The sequence below is a fragment of the Bos taurus genome, chromosome 10 (assembly GCF_002263795.3).
Source record: "Bos taurus isolate L1 Dominette 01449 registration number 42190680 breed Hereford chromosome 10, ARS-UCD2.0, whole genome shotgun sequence".
NCBI classification, from domain to species: Eukaryota; Metazoa; Chordata; class Mammalia; order Artiodactyla; family Bovidae; genus Bos; species Bos taurus.
Window position 1 is genome coordinate 7,568,281 of NC_037337.1, and position 14,637 is coordinate 7,582,917.

Sequence of the window (14,637 nt, forward strand, 5' to 3'; positions counted from 1 at the left end):
AATATGTGTATCCATCTCAGTATGAATTTTAATATTGTTAATTTATTTACTCAATAACTTTTTTGGGAGTGTCTGTGTTACAACCCAGATGTATGACTGTCTGCTGTGGCTCTCAGCACCCATAAACCTGGTCTGTGACCTCCCATTAGGTCTGGGTGGGGCTCTGGGAATCAGTTTCTAAGAAGCTTACCTGGTATTTGGGGGTGTACAGACGTGTCCATCAACTGTGGCCTTAAATGAACTCCAGGTTGCCTCCCAGGGCTCATTTTCATTCTGTCATTATTTACCCCAGCCCAGGGACTCACTTCCTAGCTGAGGTTTATCAGATAAATGATAAGACACAAAGGCTTCCATTATGAACTGTCTGTGAATATATTTGCATTTAAACAGGAACAAGCAATAATACAATCCTTGGTGGTTGTAGGCTGGGAGGGAGATGGAGGCCCACTTTGGGCCCAGGGATTCCTTCAAGCTCACAGCTGCAGCAAAGTCCTCCACTTGTTTGTAAGGAAGGCCCTGCTTGCTGTGATACGGGATGCCCCCTTCTAAGTTAAGGAGGGCACATACACACACCACACACCTACACTTACTGCTTAGATGAGACAAATTTTCTCTTCCTTTGAAAACTAGAAAGCAGTTGAATTCAGTCTTTCCAGATTTAAGAATGTGAAACTTGGTTTTTTTTCTTCCGCAAAAGCAAGGTGATAGTCTGGCATCAATACACAAACATGGACCAACTAATGTCCATTAAAATGTGCATTTGGGATTGGTAGATACAGGTGCGTTAGTTGCTGCTCAGTTGTGTCCAACTCGACGCGACCCCATGGACTGCAGCCCACCAGGCTCCTCTGTCTGTGGAATTCTCCAGGCAAAAATACTGCAATGGGTTGCCATTCCCTCCTTCAGGGGATCTTCCCAACCCAGGGATTGAACCGAGGTCTCCTGCATTGCAGGCAGATTTTTTACTGTCTGAGCCACTAGAGAGGCCCAGTAGATGCAGACTACTATAAATAAAATAAACAACAAAGTCCTGCTGCATCACACAGGGAGTTATACTCAGTATCCTGCAGTAAACCATAATGGAAAAGAATATGTGTGTGTGTGTGTGTGTGTATATACACATATGCACGTGCATATATATAAAACTGAATCACTTTGCTGTACACCAAAAACTAACACAACATTGTAAATTAACTTTCAGTTTTTTTTTTAATGCCCATTACAGAAATATACTTCCAGTGTATTGTGAAGATATCAGAAAATTCCTTAGTTCATTTCACAAGCATCCTTTGCATCCTTGTGCCAGTCCTGAAAGAAGTTGTGATGAGTCAATGTAAAGGCTCCACAGCCCCACCCTAGAGATGTAGCCAGGACCTAAATAAGGCTAGACCCCAAAGGGAGAGCCCTGAGGTTTAGGAGGGGAGCAGGAAGGAGGCCAGTCCAGCAGGGAGAGCTTTCACTGCTGTCCAGTGTCCAGGTAATTGCTGGAAGGAAAGGAAATGATGCAGGTTAGATGAGAAACTGATTACCTCTAGTGAAAATGAGCTGTGCAAAGCAGTGTAAAGTAAGACAGCAGGTGCAGGGAGAGGGCAGGAGAAGAGGTCGTGCAAAGCCTTTGGAGTGGCCTCCCCTGAGGACCATGGTGTGCCTCGTTGTCCTCAGTCTCCCCACGCCGCATCATGAACGTATTCTCTTGGCTGTGTTGTACTGTGTGATATTTCCTACTGAACACATCCAAACAAAGAAGATCCTGTATGTAAAGGGGGCTTCCCAGGTGGCGCTAGCGGTAAAGAACCCGCCTGCTGATGCAGGAGACATAAGAGATGTGGGTTCGATCCCTGGAGAAGGAAGTGGAAACCCACTCCAGTACACTTGCCTAGAGAATCCCATGGACAGAGGAGCCCGACAGGCTACAGTCCATAGGGTTGCAAAGAGTCGGACATGACTGAAGTGACTTACCACGCACGATATATGTAAAGGTGTTCATTGCAATCTTGTTTATGTTCCCCCAAGTTTGGAAAGCTCTGTTATCCAGTGTTATGGTTACAGAAATAATGGTTCTGTGCTATATCATTTCATTTTAATCAAAACACAAATAACCTGAGACAAGCAGCTTTATGACTGATTGGGGGAAAGCAGAAAAGGAAACCTGTAGAAATCCTGTGATTTGCAAAAATATGGATATGATTGGATACTAAAGGGAATTCAGAAACAAAAAACATTTGTTGGAGAGGTGGAGTGGATGTTTTTCTTTTGAAGGTTCCATTAGTACATAACAGTAAATCGAAACCAATTCAAAAGTGCAGATATTTCTGGAAGAATTGCAGTCACGTCCGACTCAGTTTTATTTGGCAAGCAAAGGAAAATACATCGAGGCGTGAGGGTGGGCCTACCCAAAAGAGGCAAAGAGTAGAGAAGCCCCTGGCTCAGTTTTGGCTCCTCTTTTTATATGTTTTTTCTCCTCCCCCGAGCCTGTCCTGTGTAAACTGGGCTAGCCAGGAGGGCTCTTTGTCACCTGAGGTTCTCACTCTGGTCCTCAGACCTTCCTTTGTTCTATTTTCGTGTGCTTTTCCCTTTCTTTGTCTTTTAGCCACCACTATTTTAGACACCTGTTCCTTATTCTAACTACGTAACACCAGCCTCCAAGGACTTGAGCACAAGGTAACTTGTGCTTGGGGTGTTTGTGGAAGTTCATGGCTTCCTTTAAATAAGAACAAGGAAACAAATGAACTAATGAAAAGCTTCTTTACTTATACACGGATAATCCCAAGGGAGAGCCACTTTGAGAATGATTTTTCTAATACAACTGTGTCTGCTGTGTGTAGAAAATCACACCCTCCAGCTTCAAGTATTTGAAGAAATAACTTACCTGTTATTTCACACAGTCATGTTTTCTGGAGTGCCAACACTAAGGAGGCTGTGTGCTTTGTAGCCACACCAGATTGTCATCCAAACAACTGCCTCTGCTTGATAAATGGAAGCAGAGATTCTTAGGAGATAAGAATTTGACCGTCTTATTTAGAGGCTTCAGATACCAGATGCTCCTGACACGTCTCTCTCAGTGCTGCTCTGAGGTCTCAGGAAGTCATCTATTCCTCTGTTATAGTTTCAGTAATAAAAGGAGATAGCTGCCTGTATTTTATACCCTGTTCTGAGTTGTGCCAGTGTTTGATAGCTTGGCAAAATGCGGTTATTTTAGCCCCAGTACAAATTCTCCCTGGCTCACTCTGCAGTTTTAGCATCAAGAGACTTCTTCATATAGACTGTTTCCCATTCACTAATCAGTAACACACACCCCGGCCATTTTCCTCAGAACAATACAGCTTATCTCACTACCTTAAGATGCATTGGGTAATTTATACTCCTAGAATCTAGAAACTAACATGCAGTTTAAAAAAAAAAAAGTGGAAGAAGCTAGTCTGAAAAGGCTGCATACTATATAATTTGAGTTATATGACATTCTGGAAAAGACAAAACTATGGAGATAGTAAAAGGATGAGAGGTTGCCAGGATTTCTGGGGCGTTGAAACTGTTGTCCTGCATGATGCTGCAGTTGTGGATACGTGTCATTATACATTTGTCAAAGCCCATAAAACACACAACACAGTGAGCTCTAATGTAAACTATGGACTTTAATTCATAATAATATATTAATTTTGCCTCATCAGTTGTAACACGGGGCTTCCAAGGTGGCTCAGTGGTGAAGAATCCACCTGCCGATGCAGGAGACACAGGTTCGATCCCTGGTTTGGGAAGATCCCCTGGAGGAGGGCATGCAACCCAACCCAGTGTTCTTGCCTAGAAAATCCCATGGACAGAGGAGCCTGGTGGACCATAGTCCATGGGGTCATGTGGAATCGGACACAACTGAGCAACTGAGCATGCATGCACTCATGAATTATAAAAAATTAACCACACTAAGATGTTCACAATAGGGGTGCAAGGCAAGGGATGATATGGAAATTCTCTTTTTTTTTTTTTCGCTCAGTTTTTGGAGGCCTAAAACTGCTCAAAAAAATCTTTTAATTAAAAAAAAAAAGGCAGTTTGGCCTCATGGCATCTCCATGGAGCTAGGGGAAGCCGAAGATGATGGTGTCATTCTACTTACGTGTTCTGTGGTACCCAACATGTAACCTTCAAGCAATTTCATTTGAAAATAGTTATCAGTACATTAAATCTCCTCTCTGGTGGTTGCTGCTATTGCTAGTCTCTTTCTTTAAAAACAAACCAAAAAGAAAAAGAAGAATACATAATGAGCTTACCCTCTTCTCGAGAAGTTCCTGTTTTCCTCCATCAGAGATTCTGTTACACCCCTTCCAAGTTCCAAACAGTTGGCAACTTTGCGATGCTGCAGAGGCCGCTTACTTGACGCTCTAGGTGTTTTGGCCAGAAAACAAAGGTAGCGCTTGCTGCCCATTGTAGGTCTGTTCTAACCAGCAAAATGAAGGGCTTGGTTCCTTCAGCACAAGAGAGGTGCCCTTCCCCTTCCTGTGGTGTGGGAAGGGGGATGGCTGTATAATCCCTGTAGTAAATACCTACACGTTGTAGAAAGTATCCCTTGGAATAGCATAAGTCATGATAAGTAGTTGTCCTGACTAGCCAAAGGAAAACCTACCCTTAACAAATTTACAAATCAATCAAAGAAAGACGTGTACTAAGTACTGCATTTTACAGCATATAAAATACATCTCTCTCTAGAGGGGAAAAAATGTATCCAGCAGTTACCCTGCATTCAGTGTGCCTTTATTAGACATGTGTACCCAGTGACAGGCTAAAAAACAGTGAGCTGGCATAAAGGCAGAGGAAATCCGTATTATCTCATGATGTCAGCAGTATCGGTACTCTCATGAACAAGATGAAATTTCTTGCCTAGAAGACCATAGTAAAATTATATTCAACACCCATAAAGATAGTAAAAGTTTTCTTTTCTGAAGAATCTCTTAAGAAATGGGATACGTCTTATTTATATACCACCTGCATATATTATATGTCAGCAGAATTAAGCAAGGTTTTCTATGGGCCTTCAATCTGATTTTCCTCTGTCTTGGGCTTGATTATCCACCCAGAACTCTGACGAGGGTGCAAGAAATGTGTCCCTAGCTCATTTGAGGCCCCCTAGCTCATTTGAGGCCACCAAGCTCAGGGATGAGTTTCTGCTTGCTACCAAAAACATTTGGGATGAAGTCATAATAGTTCACCTCCATGGTATGAGAAAAATGAATGCAACCCAGTCATCCTGGATTTTCTCTGAAAGTTCCTATGTTCTATAATTATTTAAAACATCATAAATGAACTAAACTAAGAGGAAGTAGGGAGTAGAAAGTAAAATTTAAAGACATATATGGTCATACATTTTAATTTAGTTCTGGAAGAGAGAAGAAACTTTTCTGACTCTCTGACCATTCTCTTTCTGTTCACTAATAAGCTCATGGGTCGAATAAGAATCAGTCAAGGTGGCAAGAAAGTCAAAAGAGGGCTGAAGGACTGATACCAGCAGCTGGGGTTCTCTGCTTCCAGATGTGCTGATAGATAGCTGATTACTTGTTCTAAGGTCATGCAGGGCTTCCCTGGTGGCTCAGTAGTAAATAATCCACCTGCCAAGGCTGGAGACGTGGGTTGCAGCCCTGGGCCAGGAAGATCCCCTGGAGAAGGAAATGGCAACCCACTCCGGCATTCTTGTCTGGGAAATCCCACAGACAGAGGAGCCTGGCAGGCTACAGTCCATGGGTTACAAAGAGTCAGACACGACTGAGCGACTAAATAAGGATATACAGAATAGTCTACGTGAAGATCACTGAAAATTCTTATAGGAGACATTTGTGTCTAAAGTTGGACTCTTGGAAGACACTTTCTCAGCCTTGTTCATGTCTCTGTCCTTTGCAGGGCAACAGGCTTTGGCTTCTTGAACGCACTGTGCAAAGCAGCGGCCGTCCTGGGAAACTTGATATTTGGCTCCCTGGTCAGCATCACCAAAGCTATCCCCATCCTGCTGGCCTCCACCGTGCTGGTGTGTGGAGGACTCGTGGGGCTGCGCCTGCCTGACACACGAACCCAGGTCCTGATGTAATGGAAAAAAGCCATCCATCCTGTACTTCCTTCTCTTGCCCTGGGTCAACTCCCCTTACTGACTCAAGGCTCCAGAAGGGTGGTCAAATACCAGAACACTAACCTGCTGTGACGACAATGTAGATGCATACCGTCTCATCCCTTCAGTGTGATTTTGCAGGGTCTGGGTTTTTTTTTTTTTTTTCATGCATTGTTGTCTTTCCTAACTGCGATGCTACTGCCTTCCAGAAATCAGAATTTTTTAAGTGTGTTGTGAGTCGAGCCTTCCTGAGATCCTCCTCAGTGTAAGGTTCAGAAGCTAAGAAGAGGACTGGACTGCTGTAAGAAACAATCCTGCTCCTAATTCAGCATTCACAGGAAAGATAAATCGGCGTATTAGTGCATCTGTGCTGAGGGAAGAGATTCTTTTTTTTTTTTTTTTGCAGTGATATTTCCTGTTTACTTAGAAAAGGACACCCAGCAATTCTTGCTGTTACAGCAGGGCCTTTCAAAAGAAAAAAAAAGCCCTGCGGCACCAAACTGAACTGGGTGGAGCTCTTTCAGGCTTGACAATTAAGATGACTCTGCTGACAGGAAAAATAGAGGCTCTGCAGTTAGCAACAAAGATCTGTGAGTGACATGAGCAAGATTTCTGCCAGGAAGCCTGACGAAATTCTGAAAAATACGAGGAAAAGGGCCGTTAGTCATGTCTGTGATTGTGGCACGTGGTTCAGAATGTCAGATGAACAGAACTGAGATCTTCAGCCTGCCTTCACCCCCACCCTGCTCCCACCCACGGCTGCCATCCATCTTGCCAGATAACACAATTAATGGGAAAAAGCCACTTTCTAACTGGGTCTGCCCACCTGATTCCGTCATTCACGCAAACTCTCTCTCCAGATTGTTAGCCATCTAAGTTGTTGTAAAGTGAAAATGAGTTAGAAATTCAGACCTAAAGCCATTTGTAAATGCCAAATGATACCTCGAGGGGACCAGTGTCTTGGGGCCAGTATCCCTGGGGAAGTGACATTGGACTTTCTAGCAGTGCCCCTGGCTGGAGCCGGTCAGTGTGTTCCTAGCCGCTGCCTCTGTGTGAAATCGCAGCCCGCTGAGCTCCATGGAGCCCTTGGGCAGACAAGGGTTGCATCTCCTGGGAGCTTTTGGCTGCTCACTTTACCTCTGGAATCCTCCTGGCCTGCAAGAGAGAGGTTAGCAGGACATGCCCACAGGCTGTCAGCTATGTGACCTTCTCACCCCTTGGGCCGCCCCTCCTCCATGCTGGCCCTTTTTACTCATCTTCTTTGAAATCTGAAACCTCCAAGTCAACTTGCAGTGATGACCAGCAGCCAGGAATAAATCCCATATTAAAAGAATATTCCTTTTTTAAATTCCCTGTGTCTTGTTAGAGGGTTATCCTTGTTACTTATTATAGGCATTTCCAACAGGTCATGGCCCTGGGCCTCCAGGAAGGGAGAGCCTTTGTTTCCAAGAGTCAAGACTCTCAAAGTTGTCTTCACCCCAGAGGGCACTCCGCCTCTCTCTCCCCTTCCTCCTGATCCTCCTAGAGCTCCAGACTGCAGAGTTCAGACTGTGAAAAGCTGCTTTCATGAACATAAGCCATTAATCGACTCTCCCTTGAAGTAATTCAGGCCTATATGGGGCAGCAGCCTGGTGTGGGGGGGCTCACAGGAAGAGGGCAACTCCCTGGGGATGCAGGCTCCGGGCCAGAATATCAGGAAAACTCAAACCCCAAACTACAAAGGCGGCTGGAAGAAGGCAAACCGGTAAAGACTAGACGGGATCTAGTAGAACAATATCAACAAATCTATTAGAATGCTGTCAATGGAAAGAAGCAGAACTCTCACCTCTGCCTTCTGGAATATTGTTGGAAAACAAAGACAAGTCAGACAACCCATGAACATATCCTGGATGTTCTTCATTATGTACTCTTCTCCCCACCTACCCCTTGGCTTATCTTTTTCAAAGAGACATATCTGGGGACCTGAGCAGATTTTTTAGTTGAATGTCACCTGTGCAGTGATAACTGCTCAAGTGACAAGTGTATCTCCACCAACCCATTCAAAAGAGAAATAGAAACATGCATGGATGCTGCTATCTCCAGATCTTCTGCCACAGTCAACTTTGCTTACTGTACTGTCTTTACTTTTAGAAATGTCTTGGATGTCTGTGATCGTTTTAAATGCATCAAATATGCAGAGCACAGTTTACATAGAATTTTATCTGAATGCTTGATGGATCAGAATAGGATTAACCAGCAGAACCACACCAGATGAGACCTGCCTGCATGCATCCCCTTTGGAATGACCTTTCTTGACCTTCTTGTCACTTAAATCCAAACCTCCCAGGTGGCCCAAGAGGGATCTCTTCTAATCTCCTGGACGGTCTGTGGTCACAAACCTTCTTGGTCACCACCTTCCCTGCAGTTTTCCCTGCCTCCTTCACATTGTTCCCCACCCACACTGGCATTTTCAATGAGAGAGCTCAGGTTCTTCCCCAGCTATGTGGTGTGGCCTGTCTGGCTTGTTGTGGGGTGAGCAGGATTAAGATAGAGCCGTGCGATTAGACGGAAACTCTCAATTCTATCCAGTGCAGCAGGCTGCTGGCACTCGGACGCGCAGCCAGCATCTCATTTCATCTGCAATAGAAAGAAAATGAGAGTACATGTGTAAATGGAAGCCTGGGAAACAGTCCCGCTGGCTCCTAGATCTCTAACTCCTTTTCTATCTAAAATTTCCTCACGTGCTTTGAATCAATCCAGAATGTTCCCAAATCCTGTTGTTATCACTGGTCCTCTCAGTAGGAAATAAACCCAGCTGTTCCACTCTGTAAGTCCTGAACCACATTATACCCCCAGTAATAGGTTTTACCCTCCTCTCATTTAATCTCACTGCCTTGGAAGCCAAACCCAGCAGCCAGGGATTATTTTACACCCTAAGGACTAACCCTGGGAGATAAGACAGATGAGTCCTAGCCCAAACTCTCCCACTAACCAACAGGGAGACCCAGATCTCGCTGAGGAGGATGTGAGTCATTGAGCGTCTCTGATCCTCAGTTGCCCCATCTGTGGAGCAAAGGATTGGGACTAATTTGCTGCTGGGACGAGTCCAAGACTCTAGAAGACCCTCACAAAAATAGGTTCATCTTACTGTCTACCTTCTTCTGATGCTAAACTCATCTTTACAAGCACCAAACAGGTTGAATTTAGAAACTGAAAAAAATAGGCAAGCTTGCAAGAGCTCAGGAAGTTGTTTGGGAAGGCCCTGTGGGACAGGTGAGATGGTTCCCGTGTTGTTTGTGCTGCAGCTTCTTAGAATCCCAAGTGTCATCTCCATTCACTGTTGGTTTGATGGTTCCCAGTGTCTGCCTAGGAAAGGGCCCCGCCCCGCGGGACACAGACATTAGAAGCCTCGCTCATCGGTCCTTTGAGAAAGGATGCCACCCAAAGCTCTCCTGGCTCTACTCCATTGCATTGATGAAACATGGTCTTACGTGATTTTACCTGAGCTGTCAGATGCACCTTCATTTACAAATCTCTTGAATCTAAGTTCAGGTTTGCACTAAGTTATGTCACTGCTCTTCTGGATGTCTTGGGATATCAAGCAAGAGGTGGGAAAAGAAATGTAGTGACACAAAGGAGAGTCCAAGATACTGAGAAGGTTCTAATGAGGAGACTAGGGCAGAATCAAGATTTCCCAAGGCCTGGGGTCGTTTCTAAAGCATTCCATGGAAATAGCTTCTGACTCCCTCTGCCAATCAAAACAGAATATGATATTCTCCAATTTTTTTTTCTGTCTCATATCCAAATAGCCTTTACCTATTTATCTTCAGTAAAACGCCTCACTTGTTCATGTATTCAAGGTTCTCAAGCCAGAAATGCCTGGATTTGGCCTTCACCTGGTGTCATGGAAAGGCAATCAGTTGACTGTTAAGGGCATGTTGCCTGGATATTTGCATTTCCATTAACTCCCATATCACTCTGTACTTAGTCCAGGTACCAAACCTACAGAAATACCAGTCAACTTGCCACAGCAAAAATAAGCCTACACAGTAGGGCGCTCTGAAACGGACTGTACATTTCTTATAGTTTTTCTTTCTGCAAGTGTGTTTTGAGTAAAGCTTCTTTCCCAGCCTGTAATGTAGACAAAGTTGTCAGTAGCTTCTTGATTCGTTGTGTGTCCCTTGCTTGTTTCAGGTGTGGAGTGACAGTTCTCCGTGTGATGTTCTTTTGCTCTAAATACTGACTGCTCTTCCTATCCACAGTGTCTTACCAACCAGACACAGCCGTTTCCAGGACTGACTTTCATCTCCCTCCAACAAGACCTCCTCAATCCGGTTTAGGAATCCCAGGATTTGAGTGGCAAGGATACAGTTCATGGGCCTGGTTTCAGGTTATTAGCACTGATGGAGGAAGGGCCTGGGCAGAACATTCATGATCACTTGTCATCTCATGAATAAATATTTATTAACTTGCATGTGCTATTAAATAGGTTGAGGCCCTGCATTGTATGCAGGTAGTTAATCCTTTGCAGGACTTAAATAATGACAGGGAAACAGGGAGAATGAAAGAGAAAACATCTGTAATGGTGGGGAGGGTGAATGTCTTATATTGATTTCCATTACCTGTTGATACCCCCTCCCCATAAACACAAAATGTAATTTTTCCAAATTTAAAAGAAATAATAGCCTACTGTGGGCAGTGCAGAAACTACTCAGAAATTGGCACTATCTTTGACAATTGCCTGGCCTTTGTTGGAGGGACTACTGATTAGTACCTACTTGGAAAATGAGGAAAGTGGAGCCATACATGTGCTATTTCTTTAAATATCCTGGCAAGAAGCTGTGTGTTAAAGGAAAAGAATCAGCAGCAAAGATGGCCCCATCTGTATAGAGGTGTTGGTCTGTAAAGTTCTAGTTTCTTCTGGGGCCTTCTTTTTCATGGCCCAAACTCCTGGCGGTGCTGGGGAGTCTGTTGAGAGCAGCAGAGTCAGCAAATCCCCCAGCTGCTGCCAGTCCCGCCTCGGCTTTCCAGGGTGTTTCCCTTCTGATGCTGAAGACTTGTGATGAAGTCAGCTGTCTGCAGATCCCTAGAGCAGCTTTCCTCATCTTTACTTTCATCAGATAAGCCACCCAGAAAACAAGTTCTGACAGTCGGTGGCGGGCGATGTTCAGACTTCAGTTTAAGGCCAGCACATGGTGTTGCAAAGTGTCTGGAAGTTGCAAATGGCCTTTGGGGGCTGGGGCCCGAGGTGCAAGCAGAGAAGGTGGTTTTCAGCCACCCGCCTCCTTCCCCTCCCAGAGTCTCCACTTCCTTTTGTTCCACTGACTTTCTCCTCCTTCCCTCCTCTAGACAGGAAGCACTCACTTCCTTTCTCCCTTCTCTTCTCCACCTACTCTTGCCTCCTCTTGACTCTCGTGGCATAGAAATCGAGGCTGAGCTTGACCGGGGCCCTTAGGACTAAGGAATGTGATGCTGTGCTGGCTGGAGAGGCCCCGGGAAGGGCAGTGGGTGTCAGCGGGTGTGAGCTCTTGACCATTGGCTTTGACAAGCTCCCCATGCTGGGCAAGATTTCCAGCTGCTTCCCAGCTCCTGCACACGATGTGCTGGGCACCACTGGCATGAGATCTGAGCGAGGTCCATCTGAGCAAGGTCCATCTCTGAGGCAGAAGTCTTAGAGCTCAAAGCTTGACTCCTGAAAAGCAAGAAGGCTTGCAGTGAGGTGCCTGGAATTCATAGACCCGGAGGAGCTAGACACACTCTCAAACTTGGTGCAGAAGGCTGGGTGCCTTCCACACAAGTGGGGGTGGGGGTGGTATTTATTTATTTATTGACATACCTTGAGACATGTAGGATCTTAGTTCAGCAACCAAGGATCAAAACCATGCCCCCTGCATTGCAAGGGCTGAGTCTTAACCACTGGACTGCCAGGGAAGTCCTGAATTTAAGTGCTGAAGCTGCAGAGGGTTCCTGCTCTCTGCCTACCCTACCATGTCTATGCTGGCTTCATGTCCAGAACTGGAAGGAGGAGAAAGCAGACCCTGGCCCTCTGCTCAGACTCTCACAGGGCTTCACAGCAGCTAGCGGCCCACCCTGGAAGTTGGGGTGCAGAGTCCTAAGCAGATTTCAGGTGCCTGGAGAATGACTGACAGCCACTCACAGGGGCCAGGTCATCAAAAGCCAGGGAGGGGCTGAAGCAGCTGCAAACCAGTTCCTCAGAGATGATCATTTCAGGAATTTTGTGAGCCAGTTGAGAAACAGTCATTTTTTAAAAAAAATTTTAGTTAGAGGATAATTACTTAACAATATTGTGATGGTTGCTGCCATACATCAACGTGAATCAGCCATAGGTGCACACATGTCCCCTCCCTCCCACCCCACCTCTCTAGGCTGTCACAGAACACCGGCTTTGGTTCCCTGCGTCATACATCAAACTCCCACTGGCTATCAGTTTTATCTATGGTAATGTATATGTTTCAATGCTCTTCTCTCAAATCATCCCACCCTCTCCTTCCCCCACTGTATCCAAAAGTCTGTTCTATATGTCTGAGAAACAGCCATTATTAAACATTAACACTTGTGAACTTACAGTCATTATATTTTCAAGCAAAGGTAAAAAATATTCAGAACTCATCACTTCCTAATTATTTTCTTCCATTTTAGTGTTATCTATGCCCTTGACATAACCGACGGCTACTGTGTCTGTGTGATAGAAATACCATGTGATGCTGGGTTCCTTAGCATCCCTTCTCAACTGCAGGTCCCATGATTTCACCTTTGTAACTTGAAATCGGCCATGGTGGGAGTACTTACACCACAAATATTGATAGATACTACAAATCAGACTCCTCCCACCAGACAGTGGTCTGCATACCGCTACCTAAAGCCCTGACCAGTACGTGGCCACCCACTCCATTGACCTGGACCACACCAAATTGAGTCCCCTGGGTTTGCAGGTCAGCATTGCCCATCAACCCAAGAGAAGGAAAAACTCAGCAAGTTCAACCTCACGTCGGTATGCAAATGTTACTTTCTGCATTTGTGTTGATTCAGAATAATACCCTCATTGCAGAGAATCCACCACTCCTTTAAGTATTGCTCCTTCCAGGGCAATGTACAACAAATTGGCTATTTATGCTGTGCAAGCAGGAATAAATTTGTTTGAAGTTACAAAGCATCTCCGCTCTCGCACCCAAGTAGGTGTTGAAGAATTACAACTCCTTCCTTGCCTTTGACATTCAACAGGCCTGACTAGATAGAACTGGACAGCTTGGCTTAATCTCATTTCCTCTGCTATTGTTATACATTTATTGTACTGAATCTATATCCTAAATCCAAAGAAAAAAGAAATGTTCTTTCCTGATATGTGTTTCATACTATCCAAAATGTGGTTATGTATCCTTGTCTTGATCCACACTGAACAGACCATACATCCTTTATTAATGTCAACATCCTGTAAATAAAGTCCTCGAAGAGCTTTTTATTTTGGGTGGATCTCCATTTCAGACATGTAAAACCCAACAATTCACTCTCCTTTGCAATGAGATCTTGGCAGTGGTCCTCTTCTTGGTTTTGGCGTTGGGCGTTTTGTTATGTCTTGTTTCTCGTCTGTTTTTATGCTATGTAAGCCTTCCTGCTATGAATGTTCCCTTTACCCCCAAGTGTACTGTATACATGTGCTGCATGTGGGAACCCCAATAAATTCTGTTTCAGGTTTTTGGAGTTTTCCTCTTAAGTACAGCTGGTCCTCTTGTGAACTCATCTTTCTGGTATGCTCCTCTGTGTCTGATTCCCGTATTGCCAAAATGTTTGACCAAGTGTGTTTTGACAAATGCCCAAGACAGCCATGTGTGACCTTGTGTGAGTGAGGGCATGCTCCATCGGGTGACTCGTGTACAGCGTAAGTCTATCAGCTGTGGACGTGTGTATACATTTATGTGCCAGACAACCAACATTCATGTAACAGCTGCAAAGATATGTAATGGACATCAGATCAATAAAAGAGCATTTTTTGCTCCATTATATTCAAATAAAGATTGCCGTGTGACTGACTTCCCCTTGCAAATGTGAACTGACCCTTACAAAAATAAGTACTTTTTAAAATGTCTTGAGCATAAAGAAAAACTGTTTCCTTTGATTCAGGCTTATTTGAATTGTTTCTGTGGGTTGGTATCATGGGTACTGATGTATTGTTTGATTTCACAGGAATACATTCTAATTGTTAGCCAGGGCCAATGGGAAAAAAAGTATTTGTGGGGGAGTTGGTGGCAGAGCAGAAGCGGTGTTCATCTGCCCCAGAGCAGGAATGGCAAACTGATTTTCTCTAGCACGTTAACGCCAATGGATTGGTAGTATCTGCTTGGAATATTAGTTTGAGAAGCATGATGAGGAAAAATGCTGTATTCTATAGCATTGGCATTGGAAGCTGAAACACAAACTGCCAGCTGTGGATTGGTAATCCCCAAAGGATACTTTTCACTGCATTTAACTGAAGACCCAGCTTCAAATATCTTTACTGATGAAGGGAATTGTTATTTCACATAACAAAGGAGAGAAGACCATCCTAAGGTTGGGTA

The 14,637-nt window shown here is 44.6% G+C and overlaps 1 protein-coding gene and 1 long non-coding RNA gene across 5 annotated transcripts in view; one reads left to right on the forward strand and one right to left on the reverse strand.

Moving 5' to 3' along the window:
* SV2C (synaptic vesicle glycoprotein 2C) overlaps positions 1-14,113 on the forward strand; it is a 220,643-nt gene extending 206,530 nt beyond the window's left edge. For 2 of the 3 annotated variants that reach the window (XM_005211209.5, XM_059890561.1), the window contains one exon: positions 5,884-14,113. In XM_005211209.5, coding sequence (XP_005211266.1) covers positions 5,884-6,067 — 184 coding nt within the window. In that variant the 3' untranslated portion in view covers positions 6,068-14,113. The remainder of the gene's footprint in view (positions 1-5,883) is intronic. The other variant, NM_001192019.1, reaches the window with a different exon arrangement.
* On the reverse strand, positions 1,052-5,892 carry LOC101904784 (uncharacterized). Of its 2 annotated transcripts, none has more exons than XR_809058.3 (3): positions 4,263-5,892; positions 2,870-2,963; positions 1,052-1,484 (listed from the first exon to the last, which is right to left on the reverse strand). It is a non-coding gene; the product is annotated as an uncharacterized lncRNA (long non-coding RNA). The 2 variants fall into 2 exon arrangements; XR_236000.4 differs by having other exon boundaries at positions 2,870-2,966.
* Positions 14,114-14,637: the final 524 nt, after the last annotated feature.